The sequence below is a fragment of the Hypanus sabinus genome, chromosome 23, assembly GCF_030144855.1.
Source record: "Hypanus sabinus isolate sHypSab1 chromosome 23, sHypSab1.hap1, whole genome shotgun sequence".
Classification (NCBI taxonomy): Eukaryota; Metazoa; Chordata; class Chondrichthyes; order Myliobatiformes; family Dasyatidae; genus Hypanus; species Hypanus sabinus.
Genome location: NC_082728.1, coordinates 376,946 through 403,270, shown reverse-complemented (window position 1 = coordinate 403,270; position 26,325 = coordinate 376,946). Strand labels below are relative to the sequence as shown.

The 26,325-nt window shown below is 41.1% G+C and overlaps 1 protein-coding gene across 1 annotated transcript in view; it reads left to right on the top strand.

Moving 5' to 3' along the window:
• The window catches only part of LOC132380280 (inactive rhomboid protein 2-like), a 97,371-nt gene extending 75,326 nt beyond the window's left edge, over positions 1-22,045 (top strand). Inside the window, exons 15-18 of the mRNA XM_059949035.1 lie at positions 16,784-16,859; positions 18,510-18,610; positions 20,242-20,395; positions 21,326-22,045. Of these exons, the coding sequence (XP_059805018.1) occupies positions 16,784-16,859; positions 18,510-18,610; positions 20,242-20,395; positions 21,326-21,745 (751 nt within the window). The 3' untranslated portion in view covers positions 21,746-22,045. The remainder of the gene's footprint in view (positions 1-16,783; positions 16,860-18,509; positions 18,611-20,241; positions 20,396-21,325) is intronic.
• The last annotated feature ends 4,280 nt before the right edge of the window (positions 22,046-26,325 follow it).

Genomic DNA, 26,325 nt, shown 5'->3' with positions numbered 1-26,325 from the left:
CCCATGATCCTTTCCCTTCTCCAGCTCTGTATCACTTTCGCCAATCACCTTTCCAGCTCTTAGCTTCATCCCATCCCCTCCGGTCTACTCCTATCATTTCGCATTTCCCCCTCCCCCCTCTACTTTCAAATCTCTTACTATCTTTCCTTTCGGTTAGTCCTGATGAAGGGTCTCGGCCCGAAACATCGACATCGCTTCTCCCTATAGATGCTGCCTAGCCTGCTGTGTTCTACCAGCATTTTGTGTGTGTTGTTGTTTTAAAATGCCATCCTTATGGAGAGATGGTGGTTGAAAAAACAGCCATGATTGAATGGCCAAATTCTGCTTCTGGTATGTGGTTTACAGCAAAGTATATCGCTTTGAAACATTAGAGCAGGAATATGGTCGAGTTGCAGCCAAAAGTAGAAAGCAATGACAGTGTCAATCAGAGAAACAGTCAGCCGCAGTACTGAGAACGCACAATACTATTGACGAGAAGTATAAAGATGAGTGATCTTCCATGGATATTTTTAACATTGTCCAGAGTCATATTGGGACTGAGACAGGAAATATTGTGAAAGGGAACAGCAAAATGGCAAAATAAGGTAATGGAGCTGAAACTGGATGAACTCTGGATCAATTCAGAGACTGAGGAATTGATCAACAAATGATACTGGGAGATATTTACACCCAAGGCGCAGGACTTAGATAACTGGGTCACCGTCAAGAGGAGGAAAGTGGATGGCATGTGTTGTAAAATTTTTTAACTTGGCAACAGCAGTTCGATGCAATACATAATATAGAAGATAAGTAAATAAATAAAATGAAATAGATCAGTAAGTAAATCAATTACAGTATATGTATATTGAATAGATTAAAAATCATGCAAAAAACAGAAATATATTAAAAAGTGAGGTAGTGTCCAAGGGTTCAATGTCCATTCAGAAATTGGATGACAGAGGGGAAGAAGCTGTTCCTGAATCACTGAGTGTGTGCCTTCAGGCTTCTGTACCTTCTACCTGATGGTAACAGCGAGAAAAGGGCTTGCCCTGGGTGCTGGAGATCCTTAATAATGGATGCTGCCTTTCTGAGACACTGCTCCTTGAAGGTGTCCTGGGCACTTAGTAGGCCCGTACCCAAGATGGAACCAACCCAAGATAGTGTTGCATTTTGGAAGGACAGATCAAGGTAGGACATACACAGTAAATGGTAGGGCACTGAGGAGTGTGGAGGAACAAAAAGATCTGGGAGTTCAGATACATAATTCCTTGAAAGTGGCGTCACAGGTAGACAGGGTTGTGAAAAAGATGTTTGGCATCCTGGCATTCATACATCAACGTATTGAGTATAGGAGTTGGGATGTTATGATGAGGTTGCTTAAGACATTGATGTGGCCAAATTTGGAGTATTGTGTGCAGTTCTGGTCACCTGACTATAGGAAGGATATCAGTAAGATTGAAAGAGTGCAGAGAAGATTTACCAGGATGTTGCCAGGTCTTCAGGAGTTGAGTTACAGGAAAAGATTGAACAGGTTAGGACTTTATTCCTTGGAGCATAGAAGAATGAGGGGGTATTTGATAGAGGTTTACAAAATTATGACGGGTATAGACAGAGTAAATGTGAGTAGACTCTTTCCACTTAGATTAGGAGAGGTAAGTACGAGAGGACATGGCTTTAGGGTGAAAGGGGAAAAGTTTAGAGGGAACTTCACTCAGAGAGTGGTGGGAATGTGGAATGAGCTGTCATCTGACGTGGTAAATGCGGGCTCACTCTTAAGTTTTAAGAGTAAATTGGATAGATACATGGGTAGGAGAGGTCTAGAGGGTTATGGACTGGGTGCAGGTCAATGGGACTAGTGGAATAAAGGTTTGGCACAGATTAGAAGGGCCGAATTGCCAGTTTTCTGTGCTGTAGTGTTCTATGGTTCTAACTAAAATTACAAACCTCTGCAGCTTCTTTTGGTCCTGTGCAGTAGCACCCCCCACCCATAACAGACAGTGATGCAGCCTGTTAGAATGCTCTCCACGGTACATCTACAGAAGTTTTTGAGTGTGTTTGTTGACATACCAAATCTCTTCAAACTCCTAATGCAGTATAGTCACTATCTTGCCTTCTTTATAACTGCATCGATATGTTGGGAGCAGGTTAGGTCCTCAGAGATCTTGACAACCAGAACTTGAACCTGCTGACTTCTGATCCCTCCATGAGGATTGGTGTGTGTTCCTTTGTTTTACCCTTCTTGAAGTCCACAATCAGCTCTTTCATCTTACTGATGTTGAGTGCAAGGTTGTTGCTGAAACACCACTCCACTAGTTGGCATATCTCACTCCTGTATGCCCTCTTGTCTCCATCTGAGATTCTACCAACAATGGTTGTATCATTGAAAATTTATAGATGCTATTTGAGCTATGCCTAGCCACACAGTCATGGGTATAGAGAGAGTGGAGCAGTGGGCTAAGCACACACCCTTGAGGTGCATCAGTGTTGATCGTCAGCAAGGAGGAGATATTATCACCAATCTACACATATTGTGGTCTTCTGGTTAGGAAGTCGAGGATCCAGTTACAGAGGGAGATACAGAGGCCCATGTTCTGTAACTTCTCAATCAGGAATGTGGGAAAGATGGTGTTAAATTCTGAGTTATAATCAATTAACAAAATCCTGACATAAGTGTTTTTATTCTCCAGGTGGTCTAAGGCAGTGTGAAGAGCCATTGAGATTGTGTCTGCCATTGACCTATTGTGGTGATAGGCAAATTGCAATGGGTCCAGATCCTTGCTAAGGCAGGAGTTCAGTCTAGTCATGATCAACCTCTTAAAGCATTTCATTACTGTAGATTTGAGTGCTACCCGATGATAATCATTAAGGCAGCTCACATTATTCTTCTTAGGCACTGGTATAATTGTTGCCTTTTTGAAGTGAGTGGAACATCCGCCTGTAGCAGTGAGAGGTTGAAAATGTCCTTGAATACTCCTGCCAGTTGGGTGGCACAAGCTTTCAGAGCCTTTCCAGGTACTCCATTGGGACCTTCCGCCTTGCAAGCATTCACCCTCTTTAAAGACAGCCTAACATCAGCCTCCAAGACAGAGATCACAGGGTTACCGGGTGCAGCAGGGATCTTCACAGCTGTAGTTATATTCTCCCCTTCAAAGTGGGCATAGAGGGCGTTGAGTTCATCTGGTAGTGAAGCATCACTGCCATTCATGCTATTGGGTTTTACTTCGTAGGAAGTAATGTTTTGAAAACCCTGCCAGAGTTATCGTACATCCGATGCCACCTCCAAACTCGTTTGAAATTGTCTCTTTGCCCTTGAAATAGCCCTCCTCAAAATGTACCTGATTTTCTGGTACAGACCTGGGTTGCCAGACTTAAATGCCACAGATCTAACCTCCAGCAGACATATCCCTTGGTTCATCCACAGCTTCTGGTTTCCACTGAGGTTGTGTGGGACTAAATCCAGACATCCAGAGGTCATGGTATAAGGGTGAAACATGAAAAGTTTAAGGGGAACATGAGGGAGACTACTTCATTCAGAGGGTCCTGAGAGTGTGGAACAAGCTGCCAGCATTTTGTACATGCAAGCTTGATTTCAACATTTAAGAGAAGCCTGGATAGGTACATGGATGGTAGGGGTCAGGAGGGCTATGGTCCTTGTGCAAGTTGATGGGCATAGACAGTTTAAATGGTTTTGACATAGCCTAGATGGGCCAAAGGGCCTGTTTTATGTTGTACCTCTCTATGACTCTAAAGGCTCTTAGAATAAGCCAGGAAATTATAAACTAGTGAGCCTGACATCAGTAGTGGGGTAGTTACTGGAAGGTATTATAAGGGACCCAATATATGAGTATCTCAATAGATTCAGGAAAGTCAATATGGCTTCATGTGTCTAATCAATCATAGAGAGTTTGTCAAGGAAGTTGTGAGCAAAGTGGATGAAGGCAAGACAGTGGGTGATGTTTATGTGGGCATTTGACAAGGTCCCACATGGGAAGTTGGTCAAGAAGGTTCAGTTGCTCAGCATTCAAGCTGAGGTAGTAAATTGGATTAGACTTTGGCTTTGTGGGAGAAGCTAGAGAGTGGTAGTAGATACTTGCCTCTCTGACTGAAGGCCTGGGACTAGTCCTGTGCCGCAGGGTTCAGTGCTGTGTCCTTTGTTGTTTGTCATCTATATCAACAATCTAGATGACATTGTCGTTAAGTCGATCAGCAAATTTGTGGATGACATCAAGATTGGGGGTATAGTGGACAGTGAGGAAGGCTATCGAGGCCTGCAAAGGGATCTGGACCAGCTGAAAAAATGAGCTGAAAAATGGCAGATCGAATTTAATACAGACAAGTGTGAGGTGTTGCACTTCAGTAGGACTAACCAGGGTAGGTCTTCCACAGTGAACGGTAGGGCACTGAGGAGTGTGTTAGAAAAACGGGATCTGGGAATACAGGTCCATCATTCATTGAAAGTGGTGTCATAGGTAGGTAGGGTCATAAAGAAATCATTTGGCACATTGGCCTTCATGAATCAAAGTATTTAGTACGGAGTTGGGGTGTTATGTTGAAGTTGTATAAGCTGTTGGTGAGGTCTAATTTGGAGTGTTATGAGCAGCTTTGTTCACCTACCCACAGGAAAGATATAAATAAGATTGAAAGAGTGCAAAAATATTATAAGGATGTTGCCAGGACTTGAGGACCTGAGCTTAGGGGGTGATTGAATAGGTTATAACTTTATTCCCTGGAGCATGGGAGAATGAGGGGACATTTGTTAGAGGTATACAAAATTATGAGGGGTATAGATAGGATGACTGCTAGCAGCTTTTCCCACTGAGGTTTGGTGAGACTACTTTACTTTATTGACACCAAACAATTGATACTAGAGCGTACAATCATCATAGCGATATTTGATTCTGCGCTTCGCACCCCCTGGAGTACAAATTGAAGTAAATATAATAAAAAAATTAAATTATAAATCATAATTAGAAAATAGAAAAGGGAAAGTAAGGTAGTGCAAGTCAGGTCTGGATATTTGGAAGGTATAGCCCAGATCCGGGTCAGGATCTGTTCAGCAGTTTTATCACAGTTGGAAAGAAGCTGTTCCCAAATCTGGCCAGAAGAATCTTCAAGCTCCTGAACCTTCTCCCAGAGGGAAGAGGGACAAAAAGTGTGTTGGCTGGGTGGGCCATGTCCTTGATTATCCTTGTAACACTGCTCCGAAAGCGTGCAGTGTAAAGTGAGTCCAAGGATGGAAGATTGGTTTGTGTTATGTAGAATTAGAGGCCATGGGTTAAAGGTGAAGTGTTTAAGGAAAATATGAGGGGAACTTTTACTCAGGGTGGTGAGAATGTAGAACGAGCTGCCAACGGAAGTGGTGGATGTGGGTTTGATTTCAACACTTAAAAGACATTTGAATAAATACATGGAGAGGAGGGGTTTGGAGGGCTATGGTCCAGGTGGGACTAGGCAGATTAATGGTTCAGCATGGACCAGATGGGCTGAAGGGACAGTTTCTGTGCTGTAATGTTCTATGACTCGATGACAATAATTAAACCAAATCTTGCACCTACCCTCACAGCAAATAACACAGAAATCTTCCCCTAAATTGTGACCTGAAGTCTGAAATAAGTAAGGAGCTGGAAGACATCAGCACTAATTTAAACCAAGTATTGGAGATATTAATTGGTTAAATAATAAATAAAAGTCTTGGATCCCAATGAACTGCACTCCAAGGGTTAGAAAGAGATGGCTATGGAGATTCCATGTATTCTAAATACCATTGTATTCGAAAATAGCTTCTCTAGACTGGAAGGTGGCAAATGTAATCTCACAATTGAAGAAAGGAGGAAGAAAGAAAACAAGGAATAACAGTTCAGTAAGCCTGACACCAGTGGCTGGAAAAATTTGCATTTATTATTAAGGTAATGGTAATAGTGCAGTTTAGAAAAAGAGTTGAGCAGATTCAACATTGAAGAATGAAAAAGAAGTCTACTAGAGATATTTTTGAGTTTGCAACAAGCCAGGCAGATGAGGGTGAATGAGTGTGATTAAACATTTTGAAGGCCTTTCAGGTGTCACTCGAGGCTGCTGAATGAAGCTAGAACATGAAACTGGGTGGTATATTGGCATGGACTGAGGATTATTAAAAGGCAGAGAGTAGGAAGAGATTTTTCATTTGGTAGTCTGTGACTCATGTCCAACAGGAAGAATGCTGCTGACCTTGCTGTCTACAATCTATATCAATAATTTGGAGAGGAGGGAATCAAACGTAATATATCTAGATTTGCTGATGATATAAAGCTTGATGACAGTAGGGCGTGTGCATGCATTAAAATGAATGGACAGATTTATAAGATTTTAGCAGAGCATCCATCTTACTCCTGGACCTGTTGTAACTGTGGTCTCACCAACTTTGATTCCTCCCTCTTCACAGTTGATAATATTGAAACTCATAATAGATTCAATTTGCTCGCATCTCAGTCTTCGGATCCCTCAAAGTCAGAGTTGGACTTAAATGTCCCCCCAGATATTGGATCCCCTACCAAAGCAGCCACACCAAACTTTAAGACTAAAGGGAAGTGTCTCAGATCTACAAAGACATGCAACCGGTAGAAGTTTAAGACTTTAAAAATTGTAAACATGAATTGTCAGAGCTTGAGAGCAAAGAAAGCTAATTTTCAAGACTTGATTGACGATGAAAACCCCGATATAATAGTTGGTACTGAGTCATGGCTCAACAACAACATTGTTTCAGGAGAAATCTTTCCCCCCTATTTCCAGCTTTTTAGGAAAGGCAGGAAATCTAACTCCCATGGTGCAGTGTTTATTGCAGTGAAAAATACTCACATAGTTACTGAAGAAAATACCCTAGATTCAAATTGTGAAATAAAGTGGATTAGTATTCATGTTAAAGGCCTAAAACCGGTGTATGTTGGAGCATTCTATTGCCCTCCATCATCTGATGTTGATTATTTAAAGGAACTGGGTTTGTCTCTTTCAAAAATCCCCCTATCAGCATCTTTTTGGTTTCTTGGAGATTTTAATCTGCCTAGTGTGGATTGGGACAGTAGTATTGTCCGCCAAGGGGGCAGTTATGTAGCAGTCAGTAAACTAATGATTGATATTGTAGCTTATTTTAATTTGACACAAATTGTTAGACATCCTACTAGAGCAAGTAACATACTGGACTTATGTTTTGTGTCAAATCCAGTTTTAGTTGTAAATCAGCATGTCACTGCAGGGATTAGCGATCATGATGTTGTTGGGAATGCAAAGCTCACTGTGAAATTAATTAAATCCCTCAAAAGGAAAATATTTTTGTACAGGAAAGCAGATTTTAGTGGAATTGCAAAACTTGTTAGTGATTTCGACCAGTCACTAGCTAAGGAATATCTAGCATTGGTCAGTATTAATATTCTTTGGTCTAACTTCCAAGAGGTCCTTCAAGCAGCAATTGACAAGTATGTCCCCTCTAAAATGAGCTCTTCCAGGTTCAACTTACCCCGTTCAACTCTTAAAGATAGCGGAGTCAAGGGATACGGGGAGAAGGCAGGAACAGGATACTGATTGTGGATGATCAGCCATGATCACAGTGAATGGTGGTGCTCACTCGAAACGCCGAATGGCCTACCCCTGCACCTACTGTCTATTGTTTATTGCCATGGGTAAACCAGTCCACCCAACGTGTGATACGTAGAAAACAAAGACTCTGTAATAAAGCTAGGAAATCCAGTCATAGTGAAGACTGGCAAAAGTTCAAATCCATGTGCTGACTTATTGATAGAAACATCAGGAAAGCTCACTATCAGTATATTAATGAGGTAATAGGTGAGAGTTTAAAGAGTGACAACACCAAACCGTTCTGGAGTTTTATTAAATCTACAAGGCAAGAAGTTTTTTGAATTTCTTCTCTCTCATCCGGGGGCCGCGTTGTATCTCTTGCTGCAAACAAAGCACAAGCACTTAACCAGCAGTTTTGCTCTGTGTTTATAAGGGAAAACTTGAATGAACTCCCACTTTAGACCCCAGCAATATCCCAGACTTGCCAGATCGCATTATAACTGAAACAGGGATTAAGAAGCTTCTCGAGGAATTACAGCCTAAGAAAGCACCAGGACCTGATCAAGTACCAGCCATGATTCTGAAGAGTTGTGCTTCAGTCTTGCTCCCATTTTGTAAAAGATATTTCAGAAGTCTATTGGTACTGGGACATTACTGGATGATTGGTTGAAAGCGAATGTCGTTCCAATTTATAAGAAGGGCAAGGGCACAAATCCGGGATATTACAGACTGGTTTCACTTGCAGGGCTGATCAACGACTTAGCAAAGACCCTTGACAACAGAAGCCGAGCAGTCTTGATCATACTCGACTTCAGCAAGGCATTTGACACGGTCCCCACCGGAGATTGCTATGTAAGCTTGAACATGTGGGCATTAACAACAGCCTTCTACATTGGTTAAACATGTTCCTTACCAATAGACAGCAACGTGTGCTTCTCGAGGGGGCAGAGTCCCCTGAATCTCTAGTGACATCCGGAGTGCCCCAGGGGACCATGTTGGGACCCTTACTTTTTCTCATTTACATCAACAACTTGCCAAATATAGTCAAGTCCAAGGTCAGCCTCTTTGCAGATGACTGCATAATCTACCGTGAGATTAAAAAATGACCAAGATGCACAGCTGCTGCAAAACGGTATTGATTCATTATGTCAATGGGAGACTCAATGGCAACTGTCCTTCAACTCATCTAAATGTCATGCTATGCATGTCAGTCACAAAGTTAAACCAATCAACACGATATATAACATGAAAGGAAAGATTTTTGAACCAGTCACCCACCACCAATATCTTGGTGTTGAAATTAGCAAGGATCTTAACTGGGCATGCCATATCAATCAGATTACAGCCAAAGCAAACAAAATGCTGGGTGTCCTGCAAAGAAACCTCCACTCATGTAGTAAATCTGTCAAGGTCATGGCATACGAGACACTCAGCCATCCAAAGCTTGAGTATTGCGCGACCATATGGGATCCCCATCAAGCTAACAATAAGAAGTCCATCGAAAAAATCCAATGCCATCTTGCTGGCTTTGTGCTAAACATTACAGCAAGAAATCCAGTGTCACCAACATGCTCTCTAACCTTCAATGGGAACCACTTGACGTACTAAATTACAGTTAGTCTCCATTTTCAAAGAAGTTCACAATATCACTTCCTCAGACATCCAAATTCGTCACAGGGTCAGTTCAACTTAACAGCAAATTGGACCTTACATACTGGAAACCCCTTCATTCAATGAGATTTGCTACCAGTAGTCCCTCTACCCAAGATCAACAAGGGACCTGTGCAATATTTCTGACGTTAATATTTTTAAAGATAGACTCGATCAAATCAATTTAGGGGATCTAATCAAAAAAGTTCACTTTACAATTTAACTCTCACACCGTTCATACCAACCACACGTTATAACAGCTGTCCGGGAGTGCTTGCACAGTACCAAGCAGAAGCAGAAACAAAGGAAGACCATGGAACTCATTCAAAGAAGACATCAAATACCCAACGTGTGAAAAGAACAAATAGCGAAAATGGCAAAAGAACGAGTGAATAACACACAGAATATTAAACATTAAACCATAGAGTCCTTGAAATGGTCTAGGAATGTTCAGTTTAGTTCAGTTTAGTGCTGTGTTATTCATTAACTGCAGGCTGCAGGGACAGTCCATGCTGAAACACCCTGAAACAAACTCGCAAAATAGCAATTAAAGAAGAGTAACTAGAAACCAGAAACACATGTAACGTGAACTGCAGAATCCTTGAAGAACGGGTCCAATCCACAAACTGCAACAATCAAACCTTGCTCGAGACCCAAGGCTCCTGCACTTTCCTCCAGCAGCAACGAGTGAGAGGGAAGCTAGTCAAACACAGGCTGACAACACTGAATGTTGATTTGTGGCCTGCTCTTAGCCTCATTGATTTCAATCTTGTTCATTGCTTTAATCAGTGAGAACAGCAAGTAACAGATCCAATTCTGGGTCTGTGCTCTGCCGTTAGGTCCCACTGTCCAGTCCCAACCTTGTCGACTTCAGGTATTTTATATTCTTATTAATTACAAGCCACAATTGCTTGCAGTTTAGGAGTAAAAGCATACTTAAAAGAAGGTAGCAGTTTTGTAAACTATCTGCAGGGTGCTGCCATTGGTCGCTGGTGCCATTTTGAAAGCATATATAAATCAGTAAAAGTGGACATGGAGGCACACTAAGTAATTAGGATACCAACCAGTATTTGTCTTTACACCAAGTGGATTTGAGTACAAGAGTAAAGAAAGCTCTGGTGAGATTATATCTGAATTTTGTGTACAGGATTTATGTACACACTCTTTCCAAGCTCTGGAAGGGAATAGGAGTGAAGGTTCATCAGATTGATTCCAAAGATGATGGCTTTGTCCTTTCAGCAGATTTAGCAGAGCAGTCTTGGACTCCCCTGAGGTTGGAGGAATACAGAAGAAAATGTACAAAATGTAAAGAGATGACAAATGTGAAGGGGTGATATTTCATCTGGCTGGGTGCCTGGAACAAGGGGAACACTGACTCAAAATAATGAACAGTTCTGGACAGAGTTAGAATGATAGAGTCACAAAGCCCAGAAACAGACCATTCACCCCATCTTGCCCATGCCAACCATTAGCATCTATCTTTCAGCATTTGTGTATACACCTCTGTGCCTAGACAATTCAAATATTTAGCTCTTGAATGCTTCAGCATCTCTGCTTCCCCCACTCTGACAGTGCATTCCAGGTATCTTGAATTCTCTTTCAAATACCCTCAAAATCTCCACCTCCTCACCCTCAATCTATATCTGTTAGTTTTCATTGACTTCTGATATGGGAAATAATCTTGTTGTCTATGCTATAGCCCACATAATTTTATGTACTACAATCATGTCTCAACTTTCTTTCTGCACTCCATGTAGGATAGACCTAGACTCTCCAATCTTTTTTTTAAAAAAATTTAATGAGTTTTCAATGATTACAGAAGAAAAGAAAGAAAAATTATCAGCCCTCCCCTTAACCCCTCCCCCCTAACATATCCCTATAGAAAGAAAGAAAAGAAAGAAAGAAAGAAAAAATGCCTGGATATTGGAAGATCCCCACATGCTCCATGGAGTTTATAATAGCTTTAGTATATATATTTATTTCTTTCCCCAAATAACCAGTAATTTTATCTTTGGAGCACCTATATATTTAGTCCTATCTTTTGTAAATAAGGGCACCAAATTTTCAGAAATGTTTCATATTTATCTCTTAAATTATAAGTAATTTTTTCAAGTGGAATACAGCTAAAGATTTCGTTCTTCCAACAATCTATACTTAAGTATGAATCCGATTTCCAAGTAACTGCAATAGCCTTTTTGGCTACTGCCAATGCAATTTTTATGAATTCTTTCTGATATTTATTCAATTTGGGTTTCAGTTTTATCCCTTCAATATTGCCTAGTAAAAATAATATTGGGTTATGTGGAAGTTGTGTTCCAATAATTTGTTCCAGTAAAACTCTTAAATTTGTCCAAAAAGGTTGAATTTTAAAACAACACCAAGTAGAATGTAAAAAAAGTACCAATTTCTTGATTACATCGGAAGCATTGATCAGATAAATTTGGGTTTAATTTATTTATTTTTTGTGGTGTAATATATAATTGATGTAAAAAATTATATTACACTAATCTTAGCCAGACATTTGTTGTATTTGTCATACTGTCAAGGCATAGTCTTGACCAACTTGTTTCTTCAATTTTAATATTCAAGTCAGTTTCCCATTTTTGTCTTGACTTATAAATTCTTTGTTTAATTACCTGTTTTTGAATCAAACTATACATACAAGAAATAATTTTTTTAATTTTTCCTTTTTGAATTAGTTTCTTTTGACCCAGTTTATCTCTTAAATAAGCCCTTAATTGAAAATAACAAAAAAGTGTTGTTTGATATTTTGTATTTATTCTTTAGTTGATCAAATGACATTAATATACCTCCTTCAAAACAGTCTCCTATATATCTAATCCCTTTTTGAAACCAGTTGTATAAAAGTTGGTTATCCATTGTAAAAGGAATAAGTTTATTTTGATTTAAAGGTCTCTTTGCTAATAAAGATTTCCTTATCTCATCGTCAACATTTATCTTATTCCATAAATCAATCATATGTTTTAATATAGGAGATTCTTTCTTTTCCCGTATCCATTTAGATTCCCACTTATATATAAAATCTTCTGGTATATTTTCTCCTATTTTATCTAGTTCTATTCTAATCCATGCTGGTTTATCTTCATCAAAAAAAAAGATGCAATAAATCTAAGTTGATTTGCTTTATAGTAATTCTTAAAGTTTGGAAGTTGTAACCCTCCTAGATCAAATTTCCATGTCAATTTTTCCAACGATATTCTTGACATCTTACTTTTCCAAAGGAACTTCCTCACACATTTATTTAACTCTTGAAAAAACTTCTGGGGTAGTTGTATTGGTAGTGTTTGGAATAAATATTGTAATCTAGGGAATATATTCATTTTTACAGCATTTACTCTGCCTACTAATGTTATTGGTAACATCATCCATTTATCAAGATCTTCTTGAATTTTTTTCAATAATGGTAAATAATTTAATTTATATAAATTCTTTATATCATTATCAACTCTTATACCTAAAAATTTTATACCATTTATTGGCCATCTAAATTGAGTTATTAATCGACATTGACTATAATCTCCTTTAGTAAGAGGTAGAATTTCACTTTTATCCCAATTTATTTTGTAGCCTGATATTTTCCCATATTCTTCTAATCTAGAAGATAATTTACATAGCGAATACAACGGGTTTGTTAAATAAAGCAGAACATCGTCAGCAAATAAGTTAATCTTGTATTCCTCCTGGTTAACTCTGAAACCCTTAATATCTGGGTCCGTTCTAATTAATTCAGCTAAAGGTTCTATCGCCAACACAAATAAAGCAGGTGATAATGGACAACCTTGTCCAGCTGATCTTGTTAACTGAAATGATATTGAAATTTGACCATTTGTCACTACTTTAGCTTTGGGATTAGTATTTAAGGTTTTAATCCATTTCATAAAGGATACTCCTAATCCATATTTTTCCAATACCTTAAATAAAAAATCCCATTCCAATCTATCAAATGCTTTTTCTGCATCTAAAGCAACTGCCACACTCATTTCCTCCCTCTTTTGTACCAAATGAATTATACTAAGTAACCAGGTTACATTATCTGCCAATCGTCTATTTTTGATAAATCCTGTTTGATCCATATGTATTAATTTTGGTAAGTATTTAGATAATCTACTAGATAAAATTTTTGCTATTATTTTATAATCAGTGTTTAACAAAGAAATAGGTCTATATGATGTGGGCTTTAAAAGATCTCTATCTTTTTTGGCAATACTATTAAAATAGCTGTCAAAAAAGGTTCTGGAAGTTTAATCGTTCTTTCCGCTTGGTGTATTAACTCCATAAAAGGAGGGATTAGTAAATCTTTAAACTTTTTGTAAAATTTGGGTGGAAAACCATCTTCTCCTGGAGATTTATTACTCTGATCCTAGAGCTTCTTCGACCTCTTTTAATGTAAAAGAGGTCCCTTCTGTTCTTCCGAATCTAATTTTGGAAGAGTTATTTGTGGTAAAAACCTTTCTATCTTGACATTATCATTTTGTGATTCTGATTGATACAGCTCAGAATAAAAATTCTTAAAAGTTTCATTAATTTCTAAAGGTTTATAAGTAATTTTATTTACACTTGTTCACAATTGCATTTATCATTTTGGAAGTCTGGTCTGTTTTTAACTGCCGAGCAAGAATCTTGTGTGATCTCTCACCTAGTTCGTAATATCTCTGTTTAGTTCTCATAATTGCTTTATCTGTTCAATATGTCTGAAGTGTATTATATTGTAACTTCTTGTTAACAAGTTGTCTTCATTTTTCTTCTGTCATATATCTTTGAGATTCTTTTTCTAATTTTGTTCTCTTTTTCCAATTGATCTATTTCTACCATATATTCCTTCTTAATTTTAGAAGTGTAACTTATTATCTGGCCTCTCAAATATGTCTTCATTGCTTCCCACAATATAAATTTATCATCAACTGAATGTGAATTTGTATCTAAAAAAACTGAATCTGCTTTTTCATAAAATCACAAAAATCTTGACGTTTTAATAATATTGAAATAAATCTCCATCTGTAAATTGATTCCTCTTTATCCACCATTATCACTGTCATTATCAAGGGGGAATGATCTGACAATATTCTTGCTTTATATTTCATATTTTTCTGTCTTGAATATTCATTGATAATAGAAAAAAATCTACCCTTGAATAAGTTTTGTGTCTATTTGAATAAAATGAATAATCTCTTTCTTTTGGATTAATTCTTCTCCATATATGAATCAAATTTAAATCTTTCATCAATGATAAAGTTAATTTTGCTGCTTTTGATTTTGTAACAACCTTTGTTGATCTATCTAAAACTGGGTCTAGACAAAAGTTAAAATCTCCACCTATTAATATTTTATCATGTGCGTCAGCCAAATTCAAAAAGGTCTCTTGTATAAATTTTATATCATTTTCATTTGGTGCATAAATATTCATAGGAGTCCATAGTTCTGAAAAAATTTGACAATGAATCTATTCATTGGAGCGTAGAAGGTTGAGGGGGGATTTGATCGAGGTATTTAAAATTTTGAGAGGGATAGATAGAGTTGACGTGAACAGGCTGTTTCCATTGAGAGTAGGGGAGATTCAAACTAGAGGACATGATTTGAGAGTTAGGGGGCAGAAGTTTAAGGGAAACACGAGGGGGTATTTCTTTACTCAAAGAGTGATAGCTGTGTGGAATGAGCTTCCTGTAGAAGTAGTAGAGGCCAGTTCAGTTGTGTCATTTAAGGTAAAATTGGATAGGTATATGGACAGGAAAGGAGTGGAGGGTTATGGGCTGAGTGCGGGTAGGTGGGACTAGGTGAGATTAAGGGTTCGGCATGGACTAGGAGAGCCAAGATGACCTGTTTCTGTGCTGTGATTGTTATATGGTTATATGAATAATTACATATCTCCCCGCTGAATCAATTAATACATTTTGTATTTTAATTGGTAAAGTTTTATTAACCAAAATTGCAACTCCTCTCGCCTTTGAATTAAGTGAAGCTGCAATAACCTTTCCGACACAATCTCGTTTTAATTTCTGATGTTCTATCTCTGTTAAGTGTGTTTCTTGTAAAAAAGCTATATCTATTTTCATTTTCTTAATTTATGTTAAAATTCTTTTTTCTTTTCACCGGTCCATTAAGCCCATTAACATTAAAACTTAGAAAATTCAGTAAATTAGTCATTATTTTTAATAGGATTACTCCACTCTATAATAATACTTAATCTTTCAACTTTCGTAGTACCTTGGGGAATCTTTTTAAAATTCTCCATGTTGCTATGTGTCTCTCCCCCACCCCCCCGATCATCCAAGCAAAGAAAGAAAGATAGAAGAAAAATAGATTTTAAAGAAAAAAGTAACAAAATACCCCCTAATAATGTTGTGGATTAAAAAAAAACAACATTACCCCCCTCCGTTGTATGGTTCATGGCAATCGCCGTGATTACACATGTGAATCCCGTAGCAATTGATCCGAAGTTCCCCCAGCTCCCCCGTAACATAAAAAAGTATATCTATGAGAAGAAAAAAAATTGTCACTACTCTCAATTAATATTTCTCAAATTTTTACCTTTCTCCCCCTGTATCATCTAATTAAGAATGCTTAAATATTCCTTTGTCTTTAAACGTCCATCAATTCCATTCAGTTTCCCTGTCTTCATCTTTAATCCATTTCACTTTTAAATCTTTGGCTGTGGTTAGTGAATACTTGGAAGTTTTTGTGCAAACTCTTGCGCATCCTGATAATCAGTAAAAAATCTTTTTCTGTCATCCAAAAAAATTATCAGGGTTGCCAGGTGACGCATTATAAATTTATAACCTTTTTCCCATAAAACTTTTTTTGCTGGGTTAAATTCTTTCTTTCTCTTCAAAAGGTCATAACTTATATCAGGATAGAAAAGAACTGTTTTCCCTTCTATCATCAATGGCCCATTTCTCTTTCTGGCACGTTGGGCAGCCGCCTTCAGGATCTTTTCTTTATCTTGATATCTTAAGCATCTTATCAAGATTGATCGTGGGTTTTGATCAACTTGAGGTCTTGATCTTAAGGCTCTGTGAGCCCTTTCAATTTCAATTAACTGAGTTCCTTCTTCCATTTCCAAATTTTCCGGGATCCATTTTTGAAAAAAATTTATTGGATCCAACTCTCCAATCTCTATTATATTTAAAGCTTTCCATGTGAGGTAATATCTTGGTGAATCTCCTCTGCACTCTGTCTGCCACTATTATTTCCTTTCTGTAATATAGTGATCAGAATGCACCCAGTACTCTAGCTGAGGTCTGACTATGTGGTGTAAAGAAGGAACAGAACTTCACTGCTCTGACTAATGAAGTCTTCTTCACCACATTACCTACCTGTGCCCTCTCTATCAAGAATCTTTGAACCTGCGCACCACACTGCCTCTGTGCCACTGTGCATGTCCTAGTCTCATAAGTATGTCCAGACTGCATTAATGTTCAAGTCCATCTGAGTGGGGAGATTTCTAGCCAAGCGATATGAAGTAGATATTAAAGACTGAGATTTGTTCAATGTTTGAGATTTGAAGGAATAGTCCAGGAAAGTTCTGATGAATGACTGAGCAGATATGGGCTTCTATAATTTCTTGTTCTTAATTCTATTCTTTCTCATGCAGGTGTGAGATTACTACCAGAGAGTATTGTCAGTTTAAAAATGGATACTTTCATGAGGAGGCTACCTTGTGTTCACAGGTAACATCAGAAACATTCACAGTAGGCTATTAGGCTCAAAGGTCCATTGTTGAATATGATCAAATGTCAGTATTCTGTCCCTATCTTTTCCCCATAACCCTTGCACCTATAGTGTTCTGTATATTGATCTCCTTGAATGTATTTAATGATTTAATAATATTTAATAATCCGTTGCAGCCTGGCAGAGAAATGTGCAGCTTCACAATCTGTAGATGATTGAAAATTCCAAACAACATGCCCTGTATCCTGAGGCTGTGGTCCTGACCCAGCACTCCCTCTTTGGTAACATGAGAGTAGCAGAGACACACAGCACAGGAAAATGCCCTTTGGTCCGTTGGATCTGTGCTGACCAAAAAATACCCGCCTTCACCCTATTTATACAAATCCTGCCTGAATCTCACCTAATTCACAACATCTTCCTCCAAGTTCTACCACTCACCTGCATACTAGGAGTAATCTACCATGACCAATTAACCTATAAACCTGCATACTTTCGCTGGAAAAACTGGAGGAAGCCATGCCGAAGGAGAATTTGCAAACTCCACATGGGTTCAGGACTGGAACTTACCTGGACCCAATTGCCCTTGTCGTGTTAGAATCTTACAGGTTTCTGTGAGAGCCATCTCAGTCTTCTGTACTCATCGTACCAACTCAATCTTTCTTTATATATCCATCCTGTTATCTTAGAAATTAGTCCAGTAAACTTTCATCACATTCCAAATGGCAAGGGCATCCTTCCTCAGATAAGGAGGCCAAAACAGCACACGTCCTCACTCAGGCCTAGTAAAGACTTTAGTTCCTCAATTCTAATGCCCTTGCAGTGAAGACCGTTGTTCGGTGTGTTTGTCATTGATCTCTGCTGCTGAACGATAGTGAACAGGACACCCGGGGATGGTGCCTCATTCCATCACCAGGTCTATTACAATTAAGAGAATAATCAGTTATTTTGTGTTTGGGATCATTCATACACATTAAACTGAATCTGCCGTCCAGTTGTCAACCTGGAAAACCCATATGTTCCTCTACCTAAATTCAGAGACTGCTGTTTCTTTTCCACAGGGTCAGACCAATTGTTAACCAATGTCTAACAGTTGGGCTTTCAACTGTTGTGTATGTTGTGTAGAATTATATGAGTGTACATTATGGAAGTGTCCATTCTGTCAAAATGGGGAATAGAAAAGGGGAGGGGGAGAAATCATGTTCACACTGTCCATTCTGGCTCACTTCTTACCCCTTCTTTTCTTCTACCCTGTTCATCACCAGCCCCTCTGTCCTCTGCTCCTTCCCTTACTCCTATAATCCATTCTCCTCTATCAGATTCTTCTTCTTCAGCCCATTACCTTTTCAACCTATCACCTCCCAGCTGATTACCTCATCACCCCACTCCACCCACCCACCTTCAATCACACCTGGTCTAATTTATCACCTGACAATTTATACACCTTGCCTCTCCCTCCCACATCTTTATTCTAGCTTCTATCCCCTCACATTCCAGTCCTGATAAAGCTTCTTGACCAAAAATGTCCACTCTATATTCCTTACATACTGAGTGCCTCTAGCATTTTGTGTGTGTTGTTCTGGATTCCAGCATCTGCAGAATCTCTTGTGCCTTTGTAAACTCCTCCAAATTGACACCAGGTTCTGCCACAGGTCCATTGCATGGATGACGTCTGTGGTCTATTACCTTTCCTAAACCCAGATGTTCCAGATCAGATCTACAGGCTCTGGCTTTCCCTATTCCTTCATGCTGGGTAAGAAATAAAATCCATTGTTCACAGTGAGGGACAGGATGTGGGATGTGCAGTGTGGGGGGAAGGCCTGGGACATGTGGTGTGAGGGGACAGGGTGTGGGACGTGCGGTGTGGGGGGACAGGACGTAAGACATGTGGTGCAAGGGGGACAGGGTGTGGGAGGTTTGACATGAGGGGGACAGGGTGTGGGACGTGTGGTGTAGGGGGACAGGGCATGGGATGTGCGGTGTGGGGGAGGGCGTGGGACATATGGTGTGGGGGAGGGCGTGGGACATGCGGTGTGGGGGTACAGGGCATGGGATGTGTGGTGCGAGGGGGACAGGGTGTGGGAGGTTTGACGTGAGGGTGGCAGGGAGTGGGGCATGCGGCGCGAGTGTGACTGGGTGTTTGACATCTGGTGTGAGGGGAACAGGGTATCGGATTTGTAGCATGAGGGGGGTAGGGTGTGGGACATTTAGCATGAGGGGGGGCAGGGTGTGAGACATGCAGGTGAGGGGCACAGAGTGTGGGACATGTGAGGGGGACTGGGTGTTTGACATCCGGTGTGAGGGGCACAGGGTGTGGGATGCATGGTGCGAGGGGACAGCGTATGGGGCACGTGGCGTGAGGGGGAGAGGGTGTGGGGCACATGGAGGACAATGTGTAGGAAGCGTGGTGTGAGGGGGACAAGGTGGGGGACGTTTGGGACGCTCTCCCCCTTACCCTGCTCTCCACTGACAAGTCCACCTTCACAATGACTTTTGTTTCTCTTACTTTCTCTCTCTTTCCATAAGCCTATCAGACATAGGAGCAGAATTAGGGCATTCAGTCTATTTGAGTCTGCTGTGTTATTTAATTATGGCTTTTTTTCCAACCACATTCTCCCTTCTTCTCCCCTCAAATGCCCTAGCAATCAAGAATTATAGATTTCTGTCTTGGATATATCCAATGATTTAGCCTGGTAGGTTTTAACGTGATTTCTCCCCCCACCACCTCCCCATCCTTTTGATCTCCAGCGAGTACAGAAACATCATGGATTATTTATTATCACTATTAACCCCATTATCTTGCCTTCTCCCCAAAATCTTCAACCCCCTTACAAATCAAGAATCTTTCAAACTCCATTTCAGATATACCCAGTGATTTTTGCCTCCACATCCATCTGTGGCAATGCATTCCACCGATTCATTACTGTCTGGCTAAAGAAATTCCTCCTCATCTCTTTTCAAAATGGATGTCCCTCTACTCTAAGGCTGTGCCTTTGGTCCTAGACTTCTGGACCCTCTGCAATGGCAGCAGAAATTTTCTTAGATTAGGGGCCCAGAATTGAACTCCAAGTGCAGTCTGACCAATGCCTTTTTAAGACCTCAGCAATTACATCCTTGCTTTTATGTCCTTGTCCTCTCAAAATGACTTCTAATTTTGCATTTGCTTTCCTCACCTTTGACTCAACCTACAAGTTAAGCTCTGTCTCTTCCTCATTCCCTGACTTTCTTTCTCTTTCACACTCCCTCACTCCCACATCCAAGCTCGCATATGTATCTTGTCATTCTCTCAAACAATCTCTCCCCCTCACTTCCTTTCTTCTCACATTCCCATCTTTACATTCTGCATCACATCCTCTCTCATCATTGTCATTCCCTATTGTGTAGGATTATTCATTGTGTGGTCTCTGTGATTTTGCATCTGACTATCCTCCGGGACCTGGAGATGTTGGCTGGGTGGCTGCGTATTTCAATCATCTATATCCTGAGTGGAATTATTGGCAATTTGGCCAGTGCGATATTCCTGCCGTACAGAGCAGAGGTATGGGGTTTGTTGGGGTTGAGTGATTGGAGAAGGGATGAGGAAGGGGAAAGTGTGGGGAAGGGAAGGGAGCAACATGAACAGAGTTTAGAGGGATGTTGGGTGGTCAAGCTGGGAGATCCTCTGCTGCACTCAGCTGTGGCAACCAGGCAACAGCTGAACTTGCAGACTGCACCTGAGGTGGCTGATTACTGTGCACTGGTAACTTTCACCTCCTGCCTTCTGCTCCATCACCTCATAGCCTTGCCTTCATTCCCAGCTAAAGCATCTCTCCAAACCCACCATGGGCACTGGGTATGTCCTGGCTCCCTCTGCTTCCTGAGTAGGTTGTTAAACACAGCGTGGGTATTGTGAAGATTGAATGCAAAGCAATGACACACATAGAAACCATCAACTAATTGTTTCTGTGCCGGTTTGAGGACACCTTTGGCGAAGCTTGGCAGCAGAGATAGAAAGGATCAAAACCTTTGCAAAATTAATATACCTCAATGGCCATTGAAGTTGTGTCAATTACCACATTTGAGAAGGAAATAACAGAATTAAGAAATGGGAACATTTGGAGTATGATTGTGGAAGAAATATCTGATCCACGATTGACTTCCATTGTTCTCTGGTCAGGTCCTTTTGTGTGTCGTTACTTGCATTTAAACAGTAAAATATGTTTTACGCATAAAACATCTTAGGAACATTTAGAGACAGAACTTGACAGTGATCCAGAGTAATGTTGGGAACAGCAAGATCTATGGAGCAGGGAGAGGCATGGGAGAGTTGAGGGGAGGTGTTGGTGGGCAAGTTCCAGAACTTTATGTCCAGGCTGCTGGAGTTATAGCTGCTAAATGTAGGGTGGGTAAAGCCACTATGACAAGGAAGGAGAGAAAGGATCACAGCAAACTGTGTGTAACATCATCTTGTCTTTCCCTTGCACAATAGGTTGGACCTGCAGGCTCTCAGTTTGGTTTGCTAGCCTGCCTCTTTGTAGAATTGTTTCAGAGCTGGCAGATTTTGGAGAAGCCATGGAAAGCATTGATGAAGCAGCTCAGAATCCTGATGGTTCTCTTTGCAGTTGGCTTATTGCCTTGGATTGACAACATTGCCCATATATTTGGGTTCCTCAGTGGTTTCTTGCTCTCGTTTGCCTTTTTACCATACATTACCTTTGGTTGGGCTGACAAATACAGGAAACGAATATTGATCATTGGCTCCCTGTTGATGTTCGTTGGACTCTCTGCATCTCTGGTGATCTGGTTCTATGCGTATCCCATTTATTGCCAGTGGTGTGAATACCTCACGTGTGTCCCATTCACCAGCACATTCTGCGAGAAGTATGATCTGGATCACATTGTACACTGAGCAAGGATAATTGACAGTACTCCTGGCTGGAGATGATAATGACCTTTGTAAATTCCACAGGTCAACCCAGGGAAGCTGTGCCAAACTAATTACAGGAAACTAGTAGCAAAGCATTGTGGATTGACCAGCTGAGTGTATCTGAATATCATTCAACACTGCACTTCTCTACCAATATCTATCCAATGTTTAATAAGACCAAATTACTGTTTGTACCCATTGAATGCCTTACCCCCTACAAAATCTGGGAAGTAATATTAAAGTCAGTTTATGAGGAAGTTGAATCTCCACTTGCTTGCCAGGGAGTACAACCTTTTAGTTTTCCCTGTTCTCACCAACCCACAACATGTTAACACAACACAACCCAGGCAACATGTTAACTGAGCATGCACACCGGATAGGAGAAAAGGGGTCCACGCTGGGCGGGGAATAGCGGTCCAGGCAGCATCCATGGAAGTAAATAAATGGTCAATATTTTGGGTTGAGACCATTCTTCAGGATTAGAAAGGAAGGAAGAAGACATGACAAATAGGATTGGTGTAGATGGTACAATTGTTGGCATGGACATGAAGGGCAAAAGAGCCTGTTTCTTTGTTGCCCAACTCTAGTTTCATGTAATGAAGCTGAGCATGTGGGTGACGGTGACTGGTGAGTGTGGAGACCAGTGGGTGTGGGAGGTGACTGGTGAGTGTGGAGACCAGTGGTTGTGGGAGATGACTGGTGTGTGTGGAGACCAGTGGTTGTGGGAGATGACTGGTGTGTGTGGAGACCAGTGGGTGTGGGAGGTGACAGATGCGTGTGGGGACCAGTGGGTGTGGGAGGTGACTGGTGAGTGTGGAGACCAGTGGTTGTGGGAGGTGACTGGTGTGTGTGGAGACCAGTGGGTGTGGGAGGTGACAGATGCGTGTGGGGACCAGTGGGTGTGGGAGGTGACTGGTGAGTGTGGAGACCAGTGGTTGTGGGAGGTGACTGGTGTGTGTGGAGACCAGTGGGTGTGGGAGGTGACAGATGCGTGTGGGGACCAGTGGGTGTGGGAGGTGACTGGTGAGTGTGGAGACCAGTGGTTGTGGGAGGTGACTGGTGTGTGTGGAGACCAGTGGGTGTGGGAGGTGACAGATGCGTGTGGGGACCAGTGGGTGTGGGAGGTGACTGGTGAGTGTGGAGACCAGTGGGTGTGGGAGGTGACTGGTGTGTGTGGAGACCATGGGGTATGGGAGGTGACAGATGCGTGTGGGGACCAGTGGGTGTGGGAGGTGACTGGTGAGTGTGAAGACCAAGGGGTGGGGGAGGTGGCAAGTGAGTGTGGAGACCAGTGGGTGTGGGAAGTGACTGATGTGTGTGGAGATGAGGGGTATTGGGGTGGGGTGACGGGTGTGTATGGAGTCCAGCAGATGTGGGGGTGTCTGCTGCATGTGGGAGATCAAGATGAATGGGGATGGCTGGTGTGTGTGGAGGCCAGGGATTGTAGGGGTGACTTGTGTGCGCGAAGAGCTGTGGAATGGGGTGACTTGTGAGTATGGAGACCAATAGCTGTGGTGGGTTATTGGAGTATGTAGAGACCAGGGGAGATGGGGGTGACTAGTGTGTTTGAGACCAGACAGGTGTTTTAGGTGACTCATGTGTTTGTAGACCAGAGTGCATGGGGGATGACTGGTCTGTGGATACGAGTGGGTGTGGGGTATGATTGACGTGTGTGGAGACTGGGGTGTGGGGGTGACTGTGTGTGTGTGTGTGTGTGTGTGTGTGTGTGTGTGTGTGTGTGTGTGTGTGTGTGTGTGTGTGTGGAGACCAGGTTTTTGGGGGTGAGTATGTGTGTGTGTGTGTGGGGGGGACTGGGTGGGTGGGGGTGACTGGTGTGTGTGGAGACCAGGGTGTGGGGGTGACTGTGTGTATGGGGACTGGGGGTGGAAGTGACTGTGTGTATGGGGACTGGGGTGTGGGGTGAGGTGAATGTGTGTATGGTGTGTATGTATATGTGGAGACTGGGGTGTCTAGGCTGACAGGTCTATGGAGACCAGGGAAAATGGGGTGACTAATGTGTTTGAGACCGGGCAGGTGTTAGGGGTAACTGGTGTGTTTGTAGACTAGGGGTCATGGGAGATGACCGGTCTGTGTGGATACGAGTGGGTGTGGGGTATGCCTGACGTGTGTGGAGACTAGGGTGTTTGGAGAATGACTGGTTGCGTGTCACTGGAGAAAAGTACTGATAGGTATGAAAGAGTTCCTTTACTCGACAAAGCAAAGTACAGCAGGCATCATTGAGGCACTTTTGATCAAAAGGTCTGGCTGGCCTGACATGAGGCTCAATACTTTATGCTAAACATCAAAGTACAATTCCATAAGACCATAAAATCTAGGAGCAGAAGTAGGCCATTTGGCCCATCGAGTCTGCCCCGTGATTCAGTCACAGGCTGATCCAATTCTTCCAGTCATCCTTACTCCTCTGCTTTCTCCCCATACCCTTTGATCCCCTGTCTAATCAAGAACCTATCTATCTCTACTTAAATGCACCCACTCAGCTGGCCTCCACAGCCATTTGCAGCAACAAATTCCACAGATTTACCACCATTTGACTAAAGTAATTTCTCCGCATCTCTGTTCTAAATGGACGTCCTTCAACCCTGAAGTTGTGCCTTTTTGTCCTAGATTCCTTATTTACAATGTATCCACAATGCTTTCTTTGAAATTAAACACAAACTTTACACCTCCCGATTTGAACCCACAACACAGATATCTAAACGAATGTTAATCAGCCTTGTCTGGGCTGTAGTTCATGGTTTTAATTAACCTATTGTTCAGAGCTACATTTTAATTTAAATTTACAATTTTTATTCAGATTTGAAGATTTGTGGGAGAAGACATTAACTAAATGTAAATGCCTAAACCCAAAAATTGATCCAACAGGGGTGTACAGATGATTGTTGTGTGTGGAGACCAGGGAGTTTGGGGGTGACTGGAATGTGTGTGGACAACATGGGTAGAGGGGGTGACTGCTGTGTTTGGAGACAAGTGGGTGTGGGGTGTGACAGGTGTGTGTGTGGAGACCAGTGGGTGTCTGAAGAGTGTCATAAGGTCAGATGATGTTGAATCATTGTGGATAGAGCTAAGGAACTGCAAGGGTAAAAGACCTTGATGGGAGTTGTATACAGACCCCCAAACAGTAGTAAGGATGTGGCCTATAAATTACAATGGGAGAGAAAAAATGCATGACAAAAGGGCAGTATTACAATAGTCATGGTGGACTTCAATATGCAGATTGATTAGGAAAATCAGGTTGGTGCTGAATGACAAGAGGGGGAATTTCTGGACTGCCAATGAGATGTCTTTTTTGGCAGCTCATGGTTGAGTCCACTAGAGGATCAGCTATTCTGGATTGAGTGTTGTGCAATGAATCAGAATTGATTAGAGACCTTAAGGTAAAAGAACCTTCAGGGGCAAATGATCATAATATGATTGAATTTACCCTGAAATTTGAGAAGGGGTAGCTAAAGTCAGATGTATCAGTATTACAGTGAAGTACAGGGAATTACAGAGGCATGAGAGAGGAGTTGGCCAGAACTGATAGGGAAAAAACACTGGCAGGGATGACGGCACAACAACAATGGCTGGAATTTCTGAAAGCAGTTTGGAAGGTACAGGATATATACATTTGAATGAGGAAGAAGTATTCTAAAGGAAAGATAACACAACCATGGCTAAAAAGAGAAGTCAAAGCCAACATAAAAGCCAGAGAGGGCATATAATAGAGCAAAAAATTGTGGAGTTGGAGGATTGTGAACCTTTCAAGTACAACAGAAGACAACTAAAATGTAATTAAGAAGATAAAGATGGAACACAAAAGTAAGTTAGCCAATAATATTAAATAAGATACCAAAAGTTTCTTCAGATACATAAAGTGTAAAAGAGAGGCAAGAGAAATTATCAGACCACTAGGAAGTGATGCTGGAGAAGTAGTAATGGGGGACAACAAAATGGCATACAAACTGTATAAGCATTTTGCATGAATCTTTACTGTCGAAGACACTAGCAGTATGGTGGAAGTTCCAGGTGTCAGGGGTCATGAAGTGTGTGAAGTTACCATAACTTAAGAGAAAGTTCTTGGGAAACTGAAAAGTCCAAAGGTAGATAAGTAGCCTGGACTAGATGGTTTACACCCCAGAGTTCTGAAAGAGGTGGCTGAAGAGATTGTGGAGGCATTAGAAATGATCTTTCAAGAATCACTAGATTTTGAAATGATTTCGGAAGACTGAAAAATTGCAAATGTCACTCCACTCTTCAAGAAGGGAGAGAGGATGCAGAAAGGAAACTATAGGCCAGTTTGTTTGACTTCAGTGGCTGGGAAGAAGTTGGAGTTCATAATTAAGGATGTGGTCTCAGGGTATTTGGAGGCACATGATAAAAGAGGCCATGTTCAGCATAATTTCCTCAAGGGAAAATCTTGCCTGACAAATCTGCTGGAATTAATTGAAGAAAAATACAAGCAGGATAGATAAAGGAGAATCAGTTGATGTTGTATACTTGGATATTCAGAATTTATCGCTGCTTAACAAGTTATGAGCCCATGGTATTACAGGAAATATTCT